The sequence below is a fragment of the Simochromis diagramma genome, unplaced genomic scaffold (genome assembly GCF_900408965.1).
Source record: "Simochromis diagramma unplaced genomic scaffold, fSimDia1.1 OVJJ01000685.1, whole genome shotgun sequence".
Lineage (NCBI taxonomy): Eukaryota > Metazoa > Chordata > Actinopteri > Cichliformes > Cichlidae > Simochromis > Simochromis diagramma.
The window spans coordinates 9,196,173-9,223,261 of record NW_024387477.1 but is presented as its reverse complement, the minus strand read 5'-3'; the positions used below and the strand labels follow the sequence as shown (position 1 = coordinate 9,223,261).

General features: G+C 41.9%; 1 protein-coding gene across 8 annotated transcripts in view; it reads left to right on the top strand.

The window, feature by feature from the left end:
* Positions 1-27,089, top strand: part of col23a1a (collagen type XXIII alpha 1 chain a) — a 126,533-nt gene that overhangs the window by 70,771 nt on the left and 28,673 nt on the right. For 7 of the 8 annotated variants that reach the window (XM_040016095.1, XM_040016099.1, XM_040016100.1 and 4 more), the window contains exons 3-5: positions 20,160-20,204; positions 23,215-23,222; positions 24,454-24,480. In XM_040016095.1, coding sequence (XP_039872029.1) covers positions 20,160-20,204; positions 23,215-23,222; positions 24,454-24,480 — 80 coding nt within the window. The remainder of the gene's footprint in view (positions 1-20,159; positions 20,205-23,214; positions 23,223-24,453; positions 24,481-27,089) is intronic. The other variant, XM_040016098.1, reaches the window with a different exon arrangement.

Sequence of the window (27,089 nt, the reverse complement as noted above, 5' to 3'; positions counted from 1 at the left end):
ATTAAGTCTAAATTTTAAGATAGCATGAGGCTCAGCAGTCCATGTCTTGATTACGCTGCTCTGGATGTAGAGTCTAATTGGACGCACAGAGGAGCTCCCCTGGAGGATGGCTGGCTATACACTGGGGACTCTGGGAACTTTACTGGAAACCATTAAGGAAACAAGACATTTCCGACCACAAGGAACTAGAAAAATGACTGAAAATGAGGAGAAGGCAGAAAAAAGGAGACTGAATAGTTAAGAACATGATTGCTGTGTGTGTTTTTCTAGTCGCGTGCCAAATTACACGTTGGCCTGGTACCAGCATGGCTCTGAATTGTCAACTCGTATCAGCTTTTTACCCTGTAAGACATTTAATCCTGTTCAGTCAGCTCTGACATGTATATATAATAAATCGTTCACCTATTGTCATCAGGTTTTCCGTTTAAACTAACGCTTGAACTTGTTTGCCTCTGTGGCAATGCCCGATTCAGGCTGTGCAGGGGTGAAGAGAACACAGAATACACTCTTAATATGAAGCCCAAGGTTTTTCTGTCACTTTCAGCTTCTCTTGGAGAAACTGATGGAAAGTCTTCACCATAGTTGAAGGGTTACTTGAAGCGTGGGGTTAAGGATAGTTAGCAGCCGCACACTTGAACAGCGGTGGAATCTGTAAGAACACCTGGAAGCAATTGTGTTTCCCTCCTAGGAATATTTATGCGCTGGTGAATTATTCTAAGCATGTTCCCGGTGTTTATTTCTACAACGATGTCTGCCTGGATGGCAGAACAACCATGCAGTCACTCGGACACTCTGAAATACTTCTGCGTGTGTGTGTGTAATATGTCTATTATCTATTGACAGTGTAGTACCAAACTCAGGCCCTCAGGCTCACCTTTTTATAAGCACCATCCCATGTCCAAACACTGCTAAAAGCTCTTAAATGTCGTGCATAATATTTTGATGCCTGTCATCTTACTGTATGCTGTTATAAAGGAGCCAAAGGGAGAGGAAGCTGCCTTTGTTTGTGGTATCCATTCCCAGCATAACACACAAGCTCCAGTTTCCCATGGGTGTCTTTGCTGTGATGTCTCGTGGCACCAAGGCAAACAGACACAGTCTGCACGAGGCCGAACGGCCCGGTGGATTTATTTAGTCTTGGTGGATGTGACACAAGATTTTGATATATGCTGGTTGTAAGATCTATAAGATCTATGGTCTCTGTTTTCTTAGCAGGGCTTTTAATGTCGACCACTTTTGATGCCAAGGTGGATGACGGTGACAGTTTAGCCGGGTAAATAAAGCCGGCACTTTGTTTAAGCTACAATGTCCATTAGGTAGCATGCCAGTATCATTGACGTGACGTTTAATGTAGATATACTAGATGATGAGACTTTGATGATCCTCAACCTCAAGGACCTCCGCCAGGTTACAAGTTGTGGTCGAGAGTTAAATGTGTCAAAAGTGATGAGGTGGTTGGTCACAAAATTTTATCCAGACATTCGATATGAATTATAATAACTTTGCGTTTCCTTTTCCCCTCACTCTGATTATTGCGTCCAGATAGGGCTAATTAGCAAATGTCAGTAAGCTAAAATGTTAAATTAAGTGACCGTGGTAACAATTTACCAAGACGGGGGTTGAAAGTGCCAAAACTGCAGTTACTTTGATGGGGAACTGGAGGGTTTTTTCAAAAACAAGTCAAACGCAGTAGCCTCACTTGTTAAAATATGTAACTATACAAAAGAAATATAATGCGGTACATCTAGAGAAAGTATATGATAGGGTGGTACTGCATGAAGAAGTCAGGAGTGTAGTGAAGTATGTGAAGGTGGTGCAGGACATGTATGAGGACAGCAGGACAGTAGTGAGGTGTGCGTAGGAGTGACAGATGGGTTCAAGGTGGGGATGGGATCAGCTCTGGGCACTTTCTTGTTAGCAGTGATGATGGGCAGACTGGCAGATGAAGTCAGGGAGGAGTCTCTGTAGATTATGTTTGCAGATGTCACTGTGATCTGTAGTAAGAGGGGGGAGCAGGTGGAAGAGAACATGGAGAGGGTGGAGGTTTATATGTTTCAGTGAGAGGGAGACAGATGGATAGGTGAAGATTGCAGGAGACTTAAAGTAGATGAGTTTAAATTAGAGATGGCACGATACCACTTTTTTATGTCCGATACCGATATCATAAATTTGGATATCGGCCGATACCGATATGAATCCGATATAGTGTGTTTTTTAATTAAAACTGTTTTTTAATATCTTGCTGCACTAAAGCTATTCTGTTGTACCTGTATGCAAAAAATACACTGCACCCAAAATATTTCAGAGTTCAGCAAAACTGATGAATCTAATAAACTTAAACCTACTCCATCCTCCCTATTCTGGTATTTTAAAGAGTAAGCAACCTAATTAATAGGGTTCTAAAACTCCCAGCAAAAAAAAAATAAAAAAAATAAATAAAAAAATAGGGAACCACCCCCCACCTCATGATGCTTAATCGACGTAATCAACTTTAATTTGATGCAGTGTGGAAAAAAAATGCACAGAAATCCATTATTTTTCAAGAATAATTAAATAGATTCAACATCTTTCTTCAACAGAAGTGCAGACTGCACAGATGGTACCTTCCCAAAGGAAAAAGTACTATAGCTTACTAGGGTATATTATACTATATACAGTCTAGGGTATATTAGTAATGGATATGGACTTCTATACATTTTACATCAGATTAAAACTTTGGATGTAAGATTCAGATAATTAATTATTAAAAGTTAGACATTTTAAATGAGAATAAGAAAGAAAAGTATGTCTTCGTGCTCCCCTTTTCCCTGTTCATGCCCTATCGGCCCCCCTGGCTAAACTTTGCTAGATCCGCCCCTGCACAATTACCAGCTGTCAGCTAAGTAGAAAAAGATCCTCGTGTAGAAAGTAATAGTAAATAAATTCTAACAACAGATTATCAAGCTTAAACGTGCTGCTGTTGTTCAGCCGCTGGTTTCCTCTTTCTGGCGCGAAGCAGGTGATAAACAAACAAGAGAGACGGACTCGCGACAGAAAAGCCAATCAGCTGATCATTGATCAGTTTCACGATTGAAGTAGCAGCAGGAGAGGGAGAGAGAGAGAGGCAGTCGCTACATATATCGGTTGTTAAGCATAACGCTGGAATGCTTTACAAACATTCAGAGATGAACTTACACACTTGCTTTACTTCTCTCTGGGATAACTTTGTCAGAGATGAAATGCCGGGTTGTTAGCGAGGCTCCAAATGCAGAACCAGACAACAGATCTCGCACGCCACAGCCGCTCTATCACGTGACGCATCCGACGCACTACGGTTATGAGCCGAGTTACGCCATGTCGCAAGTTTTGTGAGGTGCTTTTTTTGATATTTAATGGATCGGATTACATTTTTTATTTTTCTCCGATATCCGATCCAGTAATTTAGGTCAGTATCGGACCGATACCGATACTTAATATCGGATTGGTACATCTCTAGTTTAAATAGCTGAGGTCAACCATCTAAAGCAACGGACAGTGCAGGAGAGAGGTGAAGAAGTGAGTGCAGGCAGGGTGGAGATGAGTAAGCACAAAACGTGTGTGGGGTTACTCACTGCCTCCATTTGCAGTTTTTTTTTTTTTCCCCATTAAGCTGAGTTACGCTCAAGAGTAAGGATGAGAGAGGTGGGTACACACCATATGTTGGGTGTGGGGAGGGTGTTTGAGGAATGGGGTGGTGGGTGAAAGGTGATACTCTGACAAGTGCTGTTTACGAGAGTAGAGAACACCGGAGGACAACTGTCGGCCGCCTTGAATATGAGACAGAAGATGAGAACAGAGAAGCAGGGCCTCTGAGACGGAGACGTCTGAGAGAAAAGTGAGAGGAAAGCAGAGGTTGAGAGCCAACTTGTAAGACGTGACGGGGACACGAAGATCTCTCTCAGATTGACACCTGCTCTTAACCCTCAGCTCAGAAAGATGGAGACATAGTGAGAGGGAGACTTGGTATTAATATGACACAACCACTGAGGGATCTTCACAGAAATGTGACAACCATCTACCGAGTCGCAACGTGTGGGTGCGCACTATAAAACTTTATCTCTAGTCTGTATTTTATTGGTTTAATGTGTGTTTCACAGCCGTGCCTGCAAAGAAAATGTGAACGTTGGGGTCAGAGGTGGGGTGTGTTGGAGTACAGTGGCAGATTTATGGGCTCCACCAACCTGTAGGCTGGAGGTCACATCCTGACTTAATTACACGCTTTAACCATCACACTCACCCCCAAAGTAGTGGCACACACACACAATATCAGCCCTGCTGATGTCAGATCATGTGTGTTAAGATCCAAGAAATAGGTAAGACATGGAATGAGGTTTGTGTGCGAGTAAATGTGAGTGCGTTAGGCTCCGTCTCATCTCATCTGGCCCACATGTAAAAAGCTGATTAAGATGGAGGACACTGGACGTTGATCGATAACAAGCTTCTGGACAAAAGATGAAAGATCAAAATCGGATCGTGTTGCTTGGTATCATTAATATCTATCAAGAGCAGTGCAAAGCTTAAAACGGCCAGACACGGATGGATGAGAGGATGAAAAATGGCGGGGAAACAAAAACAGCTTCTCAAGATCTAGTGTTGCCCCTCTCTAGTGCATTCATTTGTTATCTCCCTCCCTTTTTCTGCGACTGTCCAGAGGGAGCTCTTATCTATCCTCCGGGGCGGTTAAGCTGTGAAAAGTCAAATCTATAAACTTTTCATCAGCTCCTTCTTTACAAAACGATTTATCCTGTGATCCTTGGTACATCTCTCTGCTATGTTTTCTTCCTCTTCTTTTGCTCTGTTCTTTAATTATTCTTACCAGACTGACAGTAACTATTTGTGTGTTTGCACTGATTCATCATTCGTCCTCTCGAGCCTCCCTTCATTACTTTTGTTTTTAAAGTTTCTTGGGAAAATGAGAAAAAGGCACAGCGCTTTACTGACATGTGCAAATCTATATAGAAAAATACAGTATAGTTTGCCAAAATCTGTCTTTTTTGTTCTTTCTTTTTTTTAAACAAGCAGGGTGAATTTGAAACAATTGTTCCCTTGTTGCACCCGTAATTTCCTCCAACAATGGATCTGTTTGGAAATTCCTTTAACAGAAGGTTGATTCACAGAGGAGAAATGTGCTGTAAGTGCCGTTTGACCGTATTTGGTTTTGTGTAAGGCCATATTGGCTCAGCTACAGTCAGGTGTATTCAGACAAAGCCTCCATTGTTTGAAAAACTCAGATAGTTAGTTTTACCATAAACCTCCTCTGACCGATTTATGAGGCAGGCACCTTTCTGTGAGTATGAAACATTTTGAAAGCGCTACTTCTTGGAGCAGATGACAAGGGTCCTAAATCACTTTCAAAGTGACCACAAAATGTATTTCTTGTTCTGACATATCAGTTTACCCGCAACGCCTGTTGATCTGGGACTCCAGCTTAATCCAAAAACCTGTCTGTTGGTCAGAGGGGCGTTACAACCACAAGCGGTTTCTTCCACTTGACCTGGCAGCCAAATGCTGAAACATAAAGCACGCCCTGCTCTAGGGCAGCACATCAGGATGGTTTCAGACTGTAATCAGTTTCCATGTTGGGCCCGTTTTGCTCCACTGAGAAGGGTCATTAAATTATGTTCTGATATCCAGATGAGGGCTTTTATGATTAAATATACAGCTCCTCTTATTTTATTTGTTTTGCTCACGCTCACATGTTGGCAAGCTCGCAAATGTGGGAGTTTGTTGGATTTTAGGCCAGCAGCAGCTGGGCTGAGGTGGCTTGGCAAGAAGGTGGCGCAGCAGGAGAGCGAACGGCGGGTCGGTTTCCATCTTTGGTGTAAAGAAAAGAATCCTATTAAGCCAAAAAAAACAGCGCTTTATATAGAGCGAATAATCACGACATGATGATTTGGTGTGGCAATAGATGAGCTAAACGAAAGCTCTCTGCAGCTGTTGTCTCCTATCTTTTATATGAACGTGCTCCATCTTAACTCCTATGCAAGGTCACTTTGTTATGAATGCGCACACAGAGATGCGATTGGTCTACAGCGTTGAATGGCACATACCTCTCCCAGCTGTGTTTAACTTTCATCACTGCACATGAAGCCTATCAGGCATATCAGCTGTGTCAGCCATCTATCACAGTTGCAGCTGCCGAGCTCACACACATTAGCAAAGTTCAACACGCACACTGACACGCTGTAAAGATCTTCACTTGCAAATCTGGTGGTGGACTCTCTAATAGAGCCGTCTGCTCAAAGAAATGCAAAACTCCATTTATTCCTAACATATATTTATTGAAAGTGATCTTATCCATGGTGAGTGTTTGAATGACTGTAAGTAAACTCACAACAGGCTGAAACATCAGACTGATCCCAGTCTATCACCAACTGTGTTAAAGGCTCGACAGCCATCCCAGCCATGTTCAGGCCCCAGGAACTCGAGCAGCTGATTGGACCTAAAATGGGAGCCACCAACCGGATAAAGTGACGCATGACACCCTACCCATGAAGTTCACACTGGGGCAAGTCTGCACCTGCCACAGGAAAGGACTTCACAACACACCATACAACACAACACACAAGCATAGACGCACCATGCTGTCCCAACTCTGAGATCTCACGGTAGCGAAATGAGAGCGAGGGGCACTCAGAAAGCCCGCGGTGACGGCAGCGTGAAGTGATATCCTCCTTGCACCCACCTGTATGTGTAAGTCTGAAATAAAGAGATGATGATCTTGGAAGAAGCAGCTGAGGGCTCTTGTTTAGAAATCCTAAAGTGTTTATGAGCGATCACAGAGGCAGCGCTACTGACGTAAGTGACTGACGAAGTTCGTGTCCCAACGGGCTGCAACAGGCGCCCCCATGACATGAAACTTTGACCCAATAAAGGTGAACTTCAGTCTGAGTTTTCTTGATCTAGTTACAGTTTTAAAAAATAAAAATCACTAGTCCTGGGGGTTGATCCTGAAGTTTTAATATAGAGACACATTAGGGTATTTTAAAAAGTGTATTTAGCCATTATAACATGTTTTGTGTTGATTTATGAGGTGGTTGTAGCTCAGGAGGTAAAGCAGGTCATCTGCTAACTGGAAGTTTGATGGTTTGAGCTCTGACTTCTCCCGTCTGCATGCCAAAGTGTCCTTGGGCAAGATCCTGAACTCCAAGTTGCTCTCTGATGCGTTCATTGGAGCACGGGCGTTAGATAGAAGTAGAAAAAAGTGCTTGCATGAATGTGTGTGAATCGGTAAATGGTGCATGTTGTAAAAGTGCTTCTAATGCTCAAGTAGTAGAAAAGAAAAAAAATTAACATGCAGTGAAAGGAATAATTATTTATAATCTGAAACCTCTTGCTGTTTTGGCTGTTGTCTTCACCCTTGATTCACAATGCACCCACGAGAAGAGTTTCACAAGAGGAGTGGTGCAGTGTCTGCAGTGATGGGATGGTGCATCAATCCATTGAAGAGAGAGTGTGAAAGCAAAATTGTCCATTTACTGCTCAGTCTCTGTTCCTGCCCTGACATCTGCCTTGTTCCAATGAATGAGCTGGAGAAGGTGGCTGTGTAGAGAGACAGGTCTAGGCTTCTCTGCGTAGACCTCTGCGACCTGGACCTGCAGAAGTGGGACGGGAAAAGAACGTATATACTGTAACTGGAAAAGTCCAGTATTTTCTCTCTTATATTGAAAAATGTATTTATGCAGATTATGATTGAGCAGGAGACCACAGAATATATATCGCTATGATTTTAAGGCCCCCAAAAGTAGTTTTGACAGCATTGCAGCTGCACAGGGCATTGAAAAAATACCAACAGTGCATGCTTTTAGAGATCCTTTGTGCACTGCTTAACGTGTGTGTGCACATAAATTGAGTGTAAATGTACAGAATTAGTACAGTGTGCCCAGTATGCAAAGCCAAGACCTCTACAAGTTCTACATATTTACACATTTCCCCTGAGTTTTTGGAGCACTGTGAATCACATCCAACATGGACATTTTCTTGTCAGAAAGCCTGTAAGTCTGCAGTTTTCTTTATTCCTCTGATTTTTTTTTTTTTTTTTTTTTTTTTTTGACCACAACCTTTTTTTTTTCTTTCGCCTTCATTTGGGAACTGCTCCTTGTAATCAATCACAGTGTGCCTGTTTGGCTATGAGCTTTAATTCCACAATAACGCTGATTATTCTTGATTCATCCATGTGTCAGATAGCATCATGGGTTCTTTACTTAAGTCAGGTTGGGTTGACAGAGAAGGTTTGTTCACTGGGATGGAATTACTATGAGACCCGAGACAGGATATTGGCAAATACAGCAGGTCACATATCATTGCTGGTGAAGTCATGGAGATTGGAAATGTACAGAACACATGATGCTGATGAACTTACTGTATATGTGAAAAAGATGAGTGAGGGATGAAGAAAGTTAGATTAAATGTAACAATATAAGTACGGTCAAATATTCAGCTTCTAATCAGTACATTCACCCTGCTATTAACTTAGTAAGGTCCTCAAATAAAGCAAGGTTTGGAATCTGGCAGACCACTTGGGTAGTCGGAGGAGGAGATCTGACAGCAAATTTCTATGTACAAGTAAAAGTACACTCTTAATACTTTGCACGTGAAGCCCATCAGCAGAGAATGTAAGAAGCAGTTAGTCGCTGTTAATCAAATGCACTTTATGAACTGATCATCAGCAAGTGTGACCACCTCTATAAAAGCAGAAATTCACTGCAAGGTCAGACCACCCAGGCAGAGAAACTACATTCAGGTGTGTGGTAACACCATGCCACCATCTTCCTTGAATCGACATCCCATCAAATTCACACCAAGGTCAGACCGTGCAATTCGCAAAAAAAACCCTCCAGAGCTTCATCTTCAAGTCCACTAGCTTCAGTTGGCATGTTAAATGTTAAATTTCATGACGGCGCAATTAGAAAAAGAAAACTTTGTAAAGATGAGACCAAAGTGGAGATATTGGGACATAATTCACTGGTTTGTCAAAAACTAAATGGAAAATATTAGCACGGATATCTCATACTAACTGTTAAGCGCAGTGGTGGAGGGTGGAGGGACTTCTCAAAGTATCCTAGAGTCAAATGTGAGGTCATCTGTCGGACAGTTAAAGCTTGAACAAAGTTGGGTCGTGCAGCAAGCCAATAAGCCCAAACAAAGCAGTAGATATATAACAGTATGGCTGAAAAAGAAAAGAGTGAACCTGACTGCTGTGGTAGGGACGTTAAGAGAACTTTGAGGTTATTCAAGTTATGTAAAGACATTGAATCCTTACTTTGTTTTTCACAGGACTGCATAGAAAACATTTTGTATTTTTCATATAATTTTACATATAAAACAACAAAAAAACACAGATAACTTCAAAAAAAACACAGGGACTGTGAATGCACCACTTCTTCTTAGATCCAGATGCCCATTCTCAGTTCCTTCACGAAGCCGGGTTCAGCATGCCCAGTCATGACTGTGTAATCTACACGTTCTCACCTTGGTTTCCAAAGTAGCTGTAATTGGCCTGTCTATTTCAGGTTTAAGAAAAGAGGAAGCGCAAACCAGACAGAGGACCTAGCTCAAGGGTAAGGTCTAAGGGCAATAGGTGTGAAACACCTGTAACGAAAAAGAAGAGAGGTGGAAATAATGGTGAAAATTAGAAACTGCTTTCAAATGGTTGGAACTGCACAGATATGCAGGGCTTGAAGAAATTTGAAGAAAGCTGTGGGAACGACAGAAGGTGGAATAAGATAATTGTTAAAGCAGGAGTTAAGCTGCCTTTTGAACATTCACACCATGTTTCCTCAACCATGGTGTACACACACACACACACACACAAATACTGGAGTATTCATGGTGATTATTGCGATTTTTCTCTTTATGCCTCCGCACTTTAAGACCCACCCCCGCGCTCCCCATGCCCAGGTCTCCAGTTTTGCCCTAACATGTTCCAGAACTTCCAGAAACTAGAACCACATTTTATGAATGAATAAAGGCTACAAAGATAAAAGAGAGTTTTTATCCTGTTACAGACCACCGTTCACCATAGGCTGGCCCCGGACGAAACCAACACTTCAAAAATAACCCCGTCAAACTACCACTGAACACACTGATGCTGTTGATGTTTGTCACATTAAAGAGTCTGAAACTTTTATCTTCAAAAACTGTTGTCCAAATGCGCTGAAAGGAGTTCTGATACTTTAACATATTTTCTTCAACAAAGGATTGTGCCTCAAATATACGAAGTCTGTATTGGTAATATCAGATATGCTGTTTACTATCTGCTTGCTTTTTAACAGTAAAGACCTGCATCTCCTAACTCACAACCTTTGGCTTGGTATCTGTGCCTTTTTTGAATGACAATGTTGGAAGGACATACACAAAAACACCGTCCCAGAAGTGGTATGAAATATCCAGCCTGTCTTTTTCAAACTTGACATGTGTTGCCATGGTTTTTGTGGGACTCGTATTCACCGTTTCTTCAGGTCTTCACCTCTTTCAGGGTTGCGTGTTGTACTCTTTGTAAGCTTTGCAGGATGTCCACTCTTAGCGAGAGTAGCAAGAGCGCTGAATTGTTGTTGCTGGCATCAATTTTTAATATTTTACAAGCCAGACGCAATGTGAAAATTAAAAAGCAGGTTGCCACAGCGACAAATCTGCATCCTCCCTAAGTTTTGTAATATAAAATCTACAAAAACGTAAAAATAATATTTCTTCAGTTTACGTTACTGTCATGTGCTATCATGTGTTTTACCACATTTCTTGTAACGTCACTCCTCTTACTGTTGCACATAAACATGTCCGCATCCGTTTCTGCCAAGTGTCACATAAGTTTAGGCCATTATTTACTCAGGCAATGAGTTATGAGATGATATTTTTCATCATGCTCATCGTAAACATTTTCTTGAGATGAAAAAATCTTTTCCAAAAAGTGGAAAAAAAAAAAAATTCCACCCTTCCATTGCCTTTCTGGCCTTAGTTTGTGCCTGTTTGTAAATACAGCTGGTAGCACCTAAAGGCAAAAGCTCTGTCCTCTGTCTGCTGAACTTTGGGTGCTTTGGTCTTCTTTGTTGTGATCTGATGTATTTGCTATGCTTGGCTGGGGCTGGCTGTGTTTTTGCAAGGATACTGTCATTGTTTTGACTGCATCTTTCTCTGTGTGGGGCAGTCCCGTCCCTGCCTTCACGTCTCATTAGGTGTGTCACACGATAAATGCCCAGGCAGCCTTCAGCACCAGCCCAGCGCTCAACACAAACCACCTGCCAGACATCGCAGCGGCAGATCCAGCGCAGAGCTCCTTTGTGTCTTCCTCTCCAACCTGTGCGCACTTTCAAACAAATATAAACACGCAATCAAAGTTCTCTACAAGTATACACTGTGTCACCCTAAAAACACAAATGACCTGTCAAGGATTATGCGAACCCACATCAGTGCCGACCTGATGAGTTTTTAGAGATTGAGCTCGTTAGGGCAAAATGAATAATGCACCAGACAACTAAACAACCCTGCAACTTTAAGAGCATGCATACATACATCGCTCGCATGCAGGTTTACAGCGGCGTCACTCAGCTGTGACGGAGCGTGCTAAGAAAACTATATGTTGATCACACTCATGGGCGTGAAGCAGGCATCCAGTCCTTCGCACAAACATACTCAGAGAAAGACACTCTGCTGCCACGCAACGCTTGCAGAAACTCAAACACAAAAGCCGAAACTCTGCCGCATCTTATTTCCCAATCAAAGATGACCTTTGCTTGAATACCAGAGAGATGTTTACTAGCATCTCTCTCTAACCACATATCAACAGTCGCAGAGCCAAAGTTCAACCCACATGAGAGGCAGACAAGTTTTATAAAGACAATTTAATCCACAAGAGGTTTGTATTACTGATGTGATTCAGGCTGTTCATCATCTGGTGAGACTTCCAACAACAGTTCTTACCCTGCTTACGACTTGCTGTCTTATCTGCAGGAATTCCAAGAATAAGATTATTTCTTAAAACCATTTGTACTAAGCTTTGGAATATGAGGGACATTTTTTGTACATTTTCTTTAAAACGGTCGAGTTTGGTGTAAAACAAGAGGTTTGTGGCGACGTCATGCCAGAAAGTCCAGCTCAACCAGCAATCCTGGTACATCAGCAGTGTATAGTTGAGTTCAGTGCAACCTGATACCTCCGTTGACACCTTCTTTTATACATCCAGCCTTATATATAGCTCACTGTTCACACTTTCTGCTTTTCTTGTCAAGGAAAGGCTGTGTGGCAGACAGGATGTCGACCTGGAGAAACAGGAGTAACTCAAAAAAAATCAGCTTTAATGCCGTCAGGCAAAAATAAAGTCCAAAACGCAACACTGAACAGGGGCAGGACATCGAAATACCAGAAACCACAGAGCACAGGGAATACACACATAGCATTAAGAAACAGCACAACAAAGGGTAAGGGGAAACTCGGACAACATACAACATATATATATATATATATATATATAGGAGAGGTAATAGGTGGCAGGACAAGGCACAGAAAAAAAATAGCAAAATAAAACAGGAAAAGGTGGACAAACAAAGCAACACACAGCAGCTTCACACTAACTGAAATGCTGGGGAAGACTTCAGAAACTCAAAAACTAAAAGCATGAAAGTAATTTACAAAAAAGCTCTAAACAATCCCCCAAAACCACAAACTAATAAAAAAACATGAACACGTATACCCCATTTTCATCTTCTTTCTGACAGTAGTCAGTGATGTTTGCTCACTTCTGTACCCCATAAACAGGGATTGAAGGGGGATTGGTAGATGGGAGGGACCCTAAGATCTGAGGATAATGTGTATTTTCCCCACTGATGAGGAGGAAAAAACATCAAAATTAATAACAACAATGCATGTAAGCTTTAAAATGTTTAGTTTACTATATATCACTTGCTGATCAGTTTTAACCCCTGAAAGCAATCTCTCATCTTCCTCTCCTGTGCTCTCTTCCTCATGTCTTTCTCCATCTGTATTCGGACTAAGAGTGAGGACATAACTAGTGAGACCTAATGAGTGCCAAACGGCACAGGAACACTTTGTGCTTTTGGTGATATTTCTTGAGCTTTATGAAACACTGCCAAAACTTTACTAACGTGAATGAAGGATCTGGGTCCAGTGCAGGCAGAACCATGGGGTGAGGTTACTTTATGACTTGTTACGTGAGATCTCCACGGCATCAGTGGGAAACAACATGAGGCTGCAGCATATGAAAAATGAACTTATTGGATATTTTTATGTATTAAATTGCCTGTGAGATTTAATTAACTGAAGCTACTGGAAGCCCGCTTTTAGCCGTGACTATACTGGGGTCTTTGTTGCTGGTTCCAGAACAGAGCCATAAAAAATAAATTATTGCGAACAGAAATAATAATTTTCTCTGACTAAAGTAAGAAGAATATTAAGTAATCATTTGCACATATATATGATATGCAAGGTTGTTATGACATCTGTCACAACGAGATTTAATAGGTTTGAGTTGGGATTTTCTAACTATTTTTCCTGCTTGATTTGGATATCTGATTGTACCCACTCTGAGATCGGATATTCATGAACCCAGACTGAGCCACTGAACCTCGCCTGACCCAGAACAAGAGAGATGCAGGGCAGCTGGTGAACGAATCATCGTTACGTGATTCACATCCGTTTTCTTTTTGTCTTTTTGTAGCTGTTTACACCCACAGCATGTGTCCTCCAGCTTGCTGGAACAAAACTTGGACAAACACGAACGTGGACGGATCAGGAGACGACAGAGACAAGTAGTTTTGTTTCGGGCAAAGAAGCTTAACAGCTGTCCACATTTCTGCGAAACTGGGGAATCCTCGCAATCATGCCTGATGTCAGCATTGGTTTGCAGCGACGGTACTTAACCTCGCCTTATGAGACCATAAATTCTGTTTTTGACAAAAGGGGAAACAGTTCGTTTAGTTGCTATAAACATATTTTGCAAGTATAATCTTGAGTCAAGTGTTGCAATATTAGTGTCAGCATTTCTACAAATGTGGTCAAAATTTGGCTTAAGGTGATTTTAACTCACCAGCATGTGTAGAAAATTCAGGTATCTGCGCAGAAAAACCTCTTCAAAGTTTTCATGATTGTAACAAAAGATGGAAAAAATCTATCATTAGTGATTATTCATCTCTGGCTCTCTTCCCCAGCGTCTTTTGTTTGAAATGCAAAATCAAGAGATGATATGCTGTAGGTTCACCACCTAAAGCTATTATGAAAGCAAGAAACAGACCTTTTCGACTTTCCTCTCGATATGTCCAGCCCACTTTTCCCGTTCTTTGCACTAAATTTAATTTTCCCATATTTGTGTGTGGGGAAGGTGGATGGATGGATTTTAGTTAGCTCTTGTTGATCCCACCTAGGTTAAACAAAATAGGACCTTAACAAAGATAAGGTGGGCTCAGTTCTCAAACATTGTGCACTTTATTCTCTCGAAGCTCCCTCTTTCCGATAAATGTCACAGTAGCTCGATCGTGCCAAACTTCAGCTATGAGAAACAAACAGGAGTAGATGGAAGATGGACTGGCGTGTATGTTTTGTTGATTTGAGACCACGGTGGGTTTAAATAGTTTTTACAACCTGTAAAAACGTTGATGGAAAAATGGCTTACGGCGCCGCTCAGGTCGATTTCACTTATCAGCAGGAATTTTGTGTGTGTGTGTGTGTGTGTGTGTGTGTGTGTGTGTGTGTGAGCTTACCCACAGGATGTGATGTTCAGTATTGGTCAATCTTTAGTGGCTTCCTGAAAGATACTGTGTGAAGACTTGAGAAGGATGCTGTATCTAAACAGAGATCCATGTGTTTGTTTTTCACTGGTTTCTGACATTCTCTCACACACATAGACACTCCGAGGGGGGTATTGGCTCACTTGTGGTCTCCCGGTCAAACCTTAAATGCTCCTTGTGTGGAGCTTGAGATCAAGTGCCTCCGGCGAGCGTGCACATACACACACGCGCACTTATCTGCAGTTCAAATGAAGTTCGTTGTATGTTTCCGTGTTATCGTGCTGTTCCCAGGGATTTCTTAACATGTGCTCAGCTGAGTGAGCTCATGCGTGTCCAGCATTTTTTTTTTTTTGTGCATTTCTTAAAGAGATCTGCACACATCACACATGTTTATATGTAGCCTTATTTCCTAAATATCCAGTATTACACATTTATCAGTTCACATTTTTCTACCTTAACCCCATACGTCTGTTTGTTTAGCATCCTCCCATCTGTTTTACAGTGTGCAAATCAACCAGTCACTCTGGGAAATGTATTGCTGCTTTGTCTTGGAGTTGTACAGTCATCTTTTAGTCAGTTAGCAACCTAGACCTCTAAAGAGTATAATGAAAACCTGCTTTTGTGTGTTATCATCCCATTAAATCATCATTATAAGTTGTCATCACTGCCTGCACCTAGTTGTAGGCTCAATAGGCTGTTATCACTTCGTGGAGTTGGTGCAGCATTGCTTAAATGACATAATGAGCATGTTTCCACTTTGAAATAACAACACAAGTCGACATATGGAGGTTGGAACCAGAATGTCACCCAGGAGTACGTGTGTGATACTTGATTTTTCATTGTTTTAGACTCGTTGTTTTTAATCTGCTTTACATTTAAACTTTACATTTGCCTGCACGACCTTTCTGTTTCATGCCTTGCACACTTTGACTGGATGATACCTGCTGAGATTTTTTTTTTTACATGTGATTATTCAGATAACCTCAAAATTGCTGACTCTACTAGATTGAAGTGTGTCCTTGCAGACCCGTAGGACATTTTCAACTCCTTTCACCTCAGCTGACCCAGAAATGCCACAGTGAAACAGAAAGACAGAGCTGAAACCCAAGTCGAGCCACGGCCATTTGTTTGCATCTCAGCCGATATGCGCTCACCTCGCTGTTCTAGAGCAGGAATCTGAACTGCTTTCACACATGCCTACACTCTGCTCTCCAGCCCTGCTGCTTTTCCCATTAATTCCTCCAGTCAATCTAGTCCTACATCAGCTTGTCATCACCCGCCACAATTCCCCCTCAACTATGCCACTCAGGACTAATCACGCTCCCACATTTCAGTCACTCTGACGCCTGCCCCTCCAGTGTTTGGCCACTAACCTGTCGACATGCAGACGGCCGCCTTTCAAATCTCAAACAAAGGTAGAGCAGGCATGGCCCGTGGTGACCCATATCTTATGAAGTATGTGCTTGGTTAAGGAAGAATTTTATGCACCCAAAGACCATGTACGTGCAAGACTTGTGAAAGCATTCATCCATCGATGCCTGCTGACTTCGTTTTGTCTGCCAATCCTTTCCTCTGTCATTTTTCTTATATCTGTAAGACTCTCTTTCTCTGTCCTTCCCATCTAATTTCTCTACCTCCTGGTCTTTCCTCCCCATCCCATCACTCCCATGCACATTCCTGTCTCCCTGTTTCCAGCTTTTTCAGCTTTTCCAACTTGTCATCTAGCATCTCTCTCCATCTAGTCTCTTTTCAGAGGCCTTGGGCTTACTCTAGCATCTCCCACTCCTGTTTATGACGGTGGAGGCTGAGGGAGGGGAAGTCAAGCCCACTGTGAAATATGGAGGCTATTATAACACGGCTGGCATCTGTGCCTGAGGTTTGAAGGTGTAGAGGTGTTAAAAGTGTAAAACTGTTCAAACATAAATTTTAAATGAGAGTCAGTGCAGTGGGTGCACAGCTGTAGCCCACTCAGTTTCCTTTGTTATTCTTTGTTTTGTTTTTTTAGTTTGCCAGCAAAATCCTGTGGGAGCTTAAAATGGCAAATGGAATCACTTACATACAGCATAAAAATATGATTTAGTCGAGCACTTAAAAAAAGGGTCAATCTTCATTTCTTTAATTAAAGTTATTACTTTTTTTTTTTTTTTTACTATTCCTTCAATCCCAGAGTTCCAGTGTCATTAATAGCTCATTGCTGTTGCATTAAGGAGGATGAAAGTAGGAGAGGCAGACATGCGTAGGAGGTGGGAGACCATGATTGAGGTCTCCTTGAAAGGGCTGGCAGAGTCAGGAAGTGATTAGGCCACTACAATACCCCCAATAATGACAATAGAAAACATGCTCAGAGCCATTTATGTGGAACCAGTGTGGTTCTGATTTCACTATGAGAGCAGGGGAGGGCGGTCACATGGAACAAAAGACAGAAGAAGTGAGGTGTTGCCCACAGAAGGGTTTTAGACCATGGGAAAGCAAGCTGAAGGCTTACTTGTTACTTTAGCTGCCCTGTTTTCTTGCCATGTCTGGATCCTGTGCAGTAAATTGACATCAGATTTGCTTTTTGAGATTCATTTTCAGAACAAGCAGAATTTATTTTTCACAGAGAGGTTGACAAAAGAAGTTCTGACATGCAGCAGAAAGAAAGTGATCGTTTTGAGGCTACCATAAGTCCTGTGTCGATCAAACGACTCCCTGTGAGCATGCGCTTGGCGACAGTGGGAAGGAAAAGCTCCCTTTTAGCAGGAAGAAAACTCCAGCAGAACCAGGCTCATGCAGGGTGATTCTGGTGCTGGGAGGAAGGGGAGGAAGACAGAACAAAAGACACACTGTGCAAGAGAGCTAGAGATGAACAACAACTAATGATTAAATGCAGAGTGGTGTGTAAGCGCATGGTGTATACAGCCGAGTATAAAGATTTTTGATACTAGAATAACCCCGTTTAGATTAGAAAAAACAATACTGGACAAGTAAGTCAAAGTCCAGAGTTTATTTATTCTGATTATTATCATTCTTATTCTTCTTCCATCTTGCCTCGCAAGTTTGAAAAGAACCTCAAAAAGTTATATCAGAACGTGTGATTCGATTAAGAATGTTTTCCTATTACTTTGGCAGTAAATTCAAAAAAATATTTTACATGGCTGCTTCAGTAAGGTAAATAATGACATGTAAAGGATGCCAGTCAGTGTTTTGGGCTTTTAAAATAAAATACTCTCGATGATCTACCAACAAAATATTTCAAATACTTCTCACAAGCTCCAAAGAGTAATTCTTTCCTTCTGATGCCTCTCTTGACACATCCTTTCAGCTCCTATTGCCTCCTTATAGCCGACCCAGCAGTAGTATTGACATACTCGTAAGTTTATTCAGAAATTTTTTTGGTGTTTTGCTTTTAATGTTACAGGAGGAAATGGAGTGAACATTCAACTGTGTGTTAGACAAACCTGTGGCTAGCATGTCCCCAACGTAAGAGAAATATTAAACTGAAATTGCAGAGTGCATGGGAGCTGCTCTCAGGGCACATCCACTTTATGGTTGACTATCACACAGTAGAAGTGGATTACGAATATCGATATTATCATTACCAGTGCTGATATTTGTATCGGATCGATACTAGCACCAACTGAGCAATCTTTTTTTTTTTTCCAGTTTGTAGCCACTGAACTGTGTTAAATGTATTTCCTTTATTTGAGAGGGAAAAAAGAAACAACCTCAAACATGCAGTGTGAAAAATGTCTGAACCTTTTTGTGCTGACTGTCATGTGTTTTGGATTTATAGCCTATGGCGCAATGAAACAAAAGAAGCTGACCCAGAGTATTTTAGGGACAAGCACATTTAATTCAGTTCAATTCAGTTTTGTTTATACAGCACCAAATCACCCACAGAAAAACCCAACGATCATATGACACCTATGAGCAAGCACTTTGGTATATAGCACCAAATGACAACAGTCGCCTCAAGGCGCTTTATACTGTAAGGTAAAGACACATCAATAATAGGGAGAGAACCTTAACAATCATATGATACCCTATGAGCAAGCACTTTGGTGACAGTGGGAAGAAAACTCCCTTTTAACAAGAAGAAACCTCCGGCAGAACCAGGCTCAGTGAGGGACAGCCCCTTACATTTCAGGTCTCCAAGTTTCAGAATGCATGAAAAACTGAAAGGTGTGTTTTATTGTAGTAACTCATTATTGTGAAAAGGAAAACCCACAGTGATTTAGTGATCAGTATCAGATCGATGCCTATATTTGCAGTACCGCTCGCTGCTACCACACAGTTGATGTGCATCAGCATTGACGGGAGCTTATCGTGATATCCTGATAGGGCAGTAGGCAAAAAGAAGCAGTTTGCATGCATGTTGAAGTGTCCTTAGCCAGAATCCTAAACCCAAGTTGCCCCTCATGGATACATCACAGTGTGAGTGTACATTTTAAACAAACAGCTTAAAGACATCGGACATGTGAATGCATATGCTTATGGGTGAATGAAGGGTGCAGAAGAAAAATACTTTGAGACCTCTCTACTTAAATAAATAAGCCCACAAAATATACTCAGCCTGTAATATTCTGCTTGGGTGTAATGTAATTAGCTATAACACTGTGGCAAACTGTGCTAAAAATTTTCAGTGTAAATTAGAGACTAATTAGAGACTACAAGCTGGTCTGCTATGCACCAAGCAGCCAGCTTGGTGCATAGCACATATGGAGAGAACTTGGAAAACCTTTTGTGGCTAGCTACAGCTTTTAAGCCAAATGGGAAGCTTGAGTGATCTTTCTGAGCCTGATCACAACCTTATTTTTCTTTGGGGTGCAATCAAGTGCACTAGTTGTAAGAACAGTACCTCTGTGAAATCACCGAGCAGACACTGACGCAAATCAATGGAAGTGTAGAAAATGACTCATGGTCTTCTAGCAGCATGAGGTCTAACGTCTCACATCATCTCCCGTCCCTTCTGTAGCTTTCTTCCTAGTTTTCCAAGCTTGGCAAGAATTCGCCAACAATGACAAAAAAGCTTTTCACTAGAAAGGTCACAGTGGAGGCTGCATCATAACAGGACCAGAGGAAAGTTGCTGCATGAAGGCCAGAGATGAATGTGATAGTCGCCCAACTTGAAGGGAAGAGTCTTGTACACACATGAAAGTCTTTGTCCAGCCAAACTGAAAGTCACAGAGTGCATTTAGCTCTAAAGAAATCTTTTTCTGTCATTTTATTTTTGTTTCTCGCATCTGAAACTGAAACTACATGTGCAATTTGTGCGCTGACATTTTAGCGCTCTGCCAGCTCGTACGCATTTGATGCCAAACAGCGCTCGAGCAGCAGAAGCGAAACGGGGAGTGAGGTTGAGTCGTTTTCTACTCATCCCTGCGGTGCTGATTTTGGCAATTCATCGCTCTGTCTGTGTTTCCACAGGGCCTCCAGGAAAACGTGGAAGGATGGGAAGAAGAGGGGAACCTGGTAAGTAATGCCCATCAAATCATTTAACGGTTTATTTTTCCTTCTAACCTCTTTTCCTGGAAAACACACACTTTTTTTTTCTTCATCGCACTCACACACCATCCCTCTTTTTCCTGTGTGACTGGGTAAGTTCGAGGCGAGGGCCCAGCAAAGGCAGTGATCCATGAGTCAGGCCACTGGATGATGGGCTTCAGTTGGCCCTTCTCCCTGTCCCTTTCCATTTGCGCCGACATAGTGCTAACTCTGGCCATGTGGTTCCACTAACTTTGCCCAGATGTCAGTCGTTCTTGCTGAGCGGTAGCAGCTGCTGTAGTACGAGCCTAATGAGTCTGCCTCGCCAACATCGCTACCCACCATTATGGTGCTGCTTTTTCAATCGATCCAAACCACAAAAACACTCCACGAGGAACCAAAACAGAGCAAGGACATAAGTCTTGTTTCACAAATGTCATTGTGAAAGATGGAGCGGATGTTGTACAAGTCTCACTCATCCCAATTTTTAAATGTTTCTTATTAAAAGTGGGCTCCACGACAGTATTAGGCAATTTTATCAAAACCTGCAGGATATGTGTCACTGTCGTAAAATTTCCATTGTGGTTGTGAATCACTGAGGTGGATGTTTACAGATGGGATCTGTTCTTGTGAACACGGTGACTAAGTGAAAGATCATCAGTGATCCCTTTCTGCTTGTCTGCTTACTTTATTTTATCTGATCAAACGTCCATCTTTTAGGTGACGGGTCGAGCAAAACGTCCCATAAATCTCGACTCGGAATTGCATGTTTTTTTTTTCTGTTCTAGAGGGCGGCCAAACAGTATATTTCTGTTTTCTAGAAATCGCAGCAGAAGGTGAACACCATCAATGTGTTAGTCTCTTGCCGGCATGAACGGCCTGTGTGTGGTTTGCGCAATTTGGTTTTCTTTGGAGATGCAAATCTTAAGTCTTAATCTTACCGTTTACAGAGTTTCACTCATTTTCTGAAACTACTAAAAAAAAACAAGAAGTGAAATTAGATTTGTTAGGGTCAATTTGCTGTGGCAGATTTGGTGGACTAGTAAGTGTTCACGGCAGCGTTACGGTCTCAGCGGGACTGACCCAGTTTACCATTATACCTTACTCATGTTTTTAATGGATTTTGGAGAGCAGTAGTGACCGGTCTCAAATCTCGATAATCAGTTTACTGTCTAACTAAATTTATATTAGCATAAAATGTGGAAATCCCTTTGGGTGTCCTCCAGGTCCGTTTAATGGAAACCTCATCATTACGAGCAGGAGTGGGGAATTAATTTAAGAAACTGGGACTGTTGTGGAGGCCCACACCCCTGGGAAAATTAATTACCCACCCCTGATTTGGAGGATGTGTGCTGCTAAGGTTTCAGCCGAGAGTGGACGCCTATTTGAGGCAGATGGTCCGTGTCTGAAGGGCCGTCGTGGTTCTGTTTAGGCTATCGCTTGTATTTTTTAGTCTCTCATCCTCACATTGCATCCTGGCTCAGAGCGAGTACGTATATTAAATGGAGAGGCTGTTTCGCCATCCTGATGCTGATGACTCCAGGACAACATTTTAAAAGGCCAGAAGAGGTTTTCCTCCATTCTCTCAGGGAAAAAAAAACAAATGAGAGTGGAGAAGGGAACGCACAAACACAAATAACAGGAAAGAGGGCAGACAGAGTAGTTAAGCATCTTAAAATCAGCCCTCGCTGTCGTCTTCTCTCTTACATGCCTCATTTTTTTTTTTCTTTAAATTGTTTCCTTTTCTCTTATGTTTGCTCCTGCGTCTCTTTCTTTCTCAGTAGTCTACAAGCACATATACACACCTGTCCCAAGTTCAGTAGTTAAAGCTTGTCTTTCTGTGTGGCTTTCCAAGCTAGTGTGTTTGTTTGCCTAACCGTCTGGCCCGGGAGGTCCCCGTCGAAGCATCCAGACACAGATAAACTTTCATCCCTCATGAACCTAAACGCCTCCCTCCTCTTCTTCTTGACACATGCTCGCCCCTAAAACATGCATTTTCATCTCTCTCTACGTATGCAAAGCTCCTGCTGAATCAAAGAGCCCACTTCAAGGCCACAATAGAATCTGTTCATGTTAACAAGGATTTTTTTTTTGTGTGTGTTTTAAGGAGAGCCTGTTTTAAGTCTTGCTGACTTTATGTTGGTGTTTGATGTCGTACTCATGCTGATGAGGTATGCTGTACTGAAGCCGCAAAGGTGGCAGAGCCCCAAGTGACATCATACACTATAAGCTGCATTAATCAGCATCATTATCGGTTTTATCGGATAGCATATTAAGGAATAGCTAATAAAAATTCTGCTAATGATGCGTTCACTTTGTAGGGATTTAAGTGATTTAATAGTGCTCCTGGTCTTAGCCTCGGACTTTAAGGAGATTATTAAAAAAAAAAAAAAAAGGCCACTAACAACTAAAAGAGTTCTTTGATCATTACTTTTGTTTTCTGTTAGGCAAAGAATGAAAAGCTGAATGTAGTTTTGCTGCTGAGGCTCAACATCAGAGCATTTCAATCACGGCAGAAACACTGCCCCGGAGAAATCTCAGAAGCATCTCATTCTCCCCCCCCCCCCCAACTTTAAAGGGACAGACAGTTTGCCAGCGCGCCCCGACCTTTTTACTCGCTGTTTTTCCGCCATCCAATACGCCCTTATTTTCTTAAGAAACAAAGTCCTGACATGACTTCATTTCCTAATGCAAAACATGACCCATTATCCAGCAGTCTGTTTATCATAACGGGTTCACCACAAACTGTGCTGGCGGCAGCTCTAATATGTTTGTTCTGTACTGTATTTAGGTGGTTAATTGCAGCCATCATCTAACGAACCACATTGCATGTGCAGGTTTTTTGTTGTTTTGTTTTTTTTGTTGCAGACCACTGTTCAGAGGAATTGATTGCTATATAAACCAGAGCCTGCTGCAGCTCTCGCATGTTGTGCTTCATGTGTCTGTAGAGACTTGTAGCATTTACTTTCTAACGCTTGGTTTCTCTTTTGTGTTGCAGGGCTTCCTGTAAGTACCATTCCACCTCATCCAGGTAGTATGGAAACAAACTAAAGAGAGGTTTCAACATCAGTCACGCATGCACACGCATCCACCTTGTATCATCCCTCGCTGTGAGTCCTGCACGGCCCGGCAAACTGCGGGAGTTGCCAGGAATCCTTTCACTCACAGACATAAAGACTGTCACAGACTCACTCGCACATGCATCCACAGAGAACGCCAATAAATGGACCACCTGTGCATGTGGGTGTCCATGACTGTGTGTTTGAGTCTTTCACGGTGATGGTTAGGGAGGTGTGACTTATTTGCAGTGAGTTATTCTCCTCTGTGGGACTGTAACTCCTGCTGACACTCTGACACACTCGGGAGATAAAACACACCGTTACTCAAAGCCTTGTACAGAGTGGAAACTGATGCAGCTGCCTTCAGATTTGTTTTTTGTTTTGTTTTTTCCATCTGCATTTTAAATGTCCAATTTCAGTTTTTATTCCCTTCTTTTTCTTTCTTTTTTTTATTAAATTGTCCCATGTGGCACTGATCAGATATGCAGAATTGGAAATGCTCTGAAACGTACCGTGACGAGCTTCCGGACACATCAGAACAAAAACAGCATGTCCGGCCAACCGGGATTTGTTCGATTGGTCTGCATCTGATCCACACTAGGCGTGCATGAAACAATGTCTTCTCTTAAAGACCCCCACAAAACTTACAGCCTAAATCTCATAAAGTTGATGGGAAGGTGTGGTAATCCAGTCACTCGCTACTCTGCAAAGTAGCAATGTGTCAGTGCCGTTTATCTAAGTAATGTGCAGTGGCTGGTACTGTAGACACAATGAAAACAACTGATCTGATTTTGTTTTTTAAATATTTTTTGTGTCCAAGTGGCTTTTAGTTTAAAACCGTGGCTCATGTTTGAGAGCAGATGAGAAAAGAGAAAAAAAAATCCCAGAAAATGTGAGTCAACAGCTTCTTGTAAACATATGACTAAGTCCTCGCTAGTTCATTCGTTTCCAAATACAAATTTAGTCTCCATTTACAGTAAATTATTTCATTCAAGAATTCAATATTTTATATGAATAAATAAATAGTCAGCCACAATCCTTTAAATCATTAACCACTTGTCTCCTTTTATTATGTAGGATACCAGGCTACATGTTGGTCTTTGAGTTTGTTGTGTGCAGCTGTTAGTGTCTGTTCAGCCTTGATTAATGCTTCATGCTTCAATGTCTAACCTCACCAGGGCAAGGCTGGACGGGATGGATACCCGGTAAATTAGATTTTTATTTATCCTGTCACTCTATTCACTTCACCTACTCGTGTGTCTGGGCCTGGATCTGTTCTAACTTTTTCCCCACATTTATTCTGCCTTTTTCTATCCCATCATCTTCTCTGCTTTTTCTTTCTAAATTACTAAATTAACTCATTTACCCTTTCCATGACTTCCTCTTCATAACCAATAACCAACAGTGATGTATCCTGCCTCATAAATGAGAAGTAAGCTCACAGATATACAAAGCTCAGACTGGTTATATCACACGAAATATGACTAACCCAAGGCAGTTGGCAGGGGGAAACGCAGCACGTTTAGTTCTCATACGAGTAAACATAAAGAGCAGTAGACATAAATGCCCAATAATGTTAAGATATCATCAGTAAACACAAACCACAGGAGTGTAAACCGTACCACAATGTGAAACAGTCATCCACAAGGCTCCAATCATGGCTTGCAGCTTCTAGTTGGGCTTTAATATGCTTGGTGTAATGCAACGATGTACATGCATAGCTACTGAATGGAAAGCAGGTTACCAATTTCCACAAAAACACAGAGCCATGCCTAATGTTATCCAGAGATACAGCGGCCTCTAGTGGACAGCTAGACCTTTTCTTTTCTTTTTTCTTTCTCCCACAATTTATGAGATGAAACGGTGATTTCTAGCTTATCATCCATTTATGAATACACCTACACAAAACAGTGTGACTTCTAGAAAAGTGTGCACAATGCTACAGTCCTCCCTGAGTGGACGTCTCGGCAATCCCCCCCAAGGTCAGACGATGCAGTGCTCAGAGAAATAGCAAAATCACAAAAGCATCTCAAACTCTACAGGCCTCAGTCAGCATGTTAAATGTTAAATTTTACGACTGTACAATTAGAAAAAGACTGGACAAGTATGGTTTGTTTGTTAGGGGTTGCGGGAGAAAGAAAAATATTGTAGCATGGTTTAAATTTGCAAAGTTGCTTCTGGAGAAATACAAAAAAACCCCACCAAAAACCAAAGACTCTGGGAAAAATGTGCTTTTTGGACAGACAAGACCAAAGTGGATCTGTTTGGCCATAATGCACAGCCCCACATTTTGAGAACCACACACAATAAATCAACACAAACACCTCATATCAGCTGACAAGCAGGGTAGTGAAGGGAGGATTTGGAGCTACAGGACCTGGGCACCTTGTATTTTAGTCAGTCGTGAACTCCTCTGTATACCAAAGTACTCTAGAGTGAAATGAGAAGCAATCTGTCTGATAGCTAAAGCTTGGTCTAATTGAGCCATGCAACAGGACTCAATTTAAATCTAAACACAGCAGCTAATCTACAACAGAATGGCTTAAAAAGAATCAAAGTGTTGCAATGGCCCAAAGTCCAGACCTCAGCAGGACTGAATAGTCTGAGAGTGCTGTGCACAAAACAAAACGCTTAAAGAAGAGCGAGCCAAGAGGCCACAACCTTGTGAGACACTGATAAAGTCATACAGAAACATTTACTTCAGATAATTGATGCTAAAGGTGGTTCTACAAGCTCCTGAATCATGGGGTGCACTTAGTTTTTCACTCATTGACTGGTTCCATGGTGACCCAAAATAGTCACGCCATCTTAACTCCTACAACATCTTTGCCATGCTAGCTGTGTAGTTGTGGATGTTGGGAATGCGGGTATCTCGGGCTCTCGCTCAGGCATATTCCCATACAGTCTGCCTGGCACTGCACAGCCCTGCTGACGGGAAATGCCTGCTGCTAATTACACACAGGTGGACTCGGTGCACAGATAAGCCTGTGCACATTTGTGTTTTTTAGAGGATTTTGTTTGTTTGCTTGCTTGCTTGTTTGTTTTTGCCTGTTACCGTTCATCTCCATTGCCGTCTCCATTTGAAACCCCAGAGTTATGGCACATTTTATTGTCTTGTTTTCATTTAACATTGTCCATTATTTGTGCATTGCTTAAACACTGCACAATCTGGTTAATTCTTCCCAGTCTAGTTAGTATAATGAAATCAATCTGTATAGTGCTAAGATTACATAGATGAAACAGTGTAACGACTGGAGGAGCTCAGTCTGCTGTTGCAAGAGGCAGCTTCCTGGTCCGTGTGTGTGTGATTATAAAGACTGAGGATGCTGCGTGCTTGAGGTCACAGTGAAACAACAGCAGATTAATCACGCTGACAATTATCATGGACAGTATATCATTACATTTAGCAGGAGCAGAGATGATAGAATTTCAAACATCTGACTTTAAAAAGGGCCGTTCTTCCTGTTGGGTATCAATGTTTGTGTGTCTGTGTGCATATGTGTGGAGGCCGTCCAAACCACCTATTGTTTATGTATGTCTCTGTAACAAAGGCCAGGACTGTGGAAGTGGTCAGAGGTATGTGTGTGGATGTGAGTGCTAGATGTGTTTTCACACCAGTATTTTCTCTCAGATGCTCATATATGAGGGCAATCAGCACAAATGAGACAAGTGGGTTACCGGAGACCGCTGCGCTGCTAACTGCATTGTGCCAGAGATTTGTGCCAACAAGACCTTTTTTTTTCTCTTTCTGTTTCCATTCCTTAAACAAACAGCTAGATTGCTTCCCAGTGTTTTTTCATGTCCTCTCTCACCC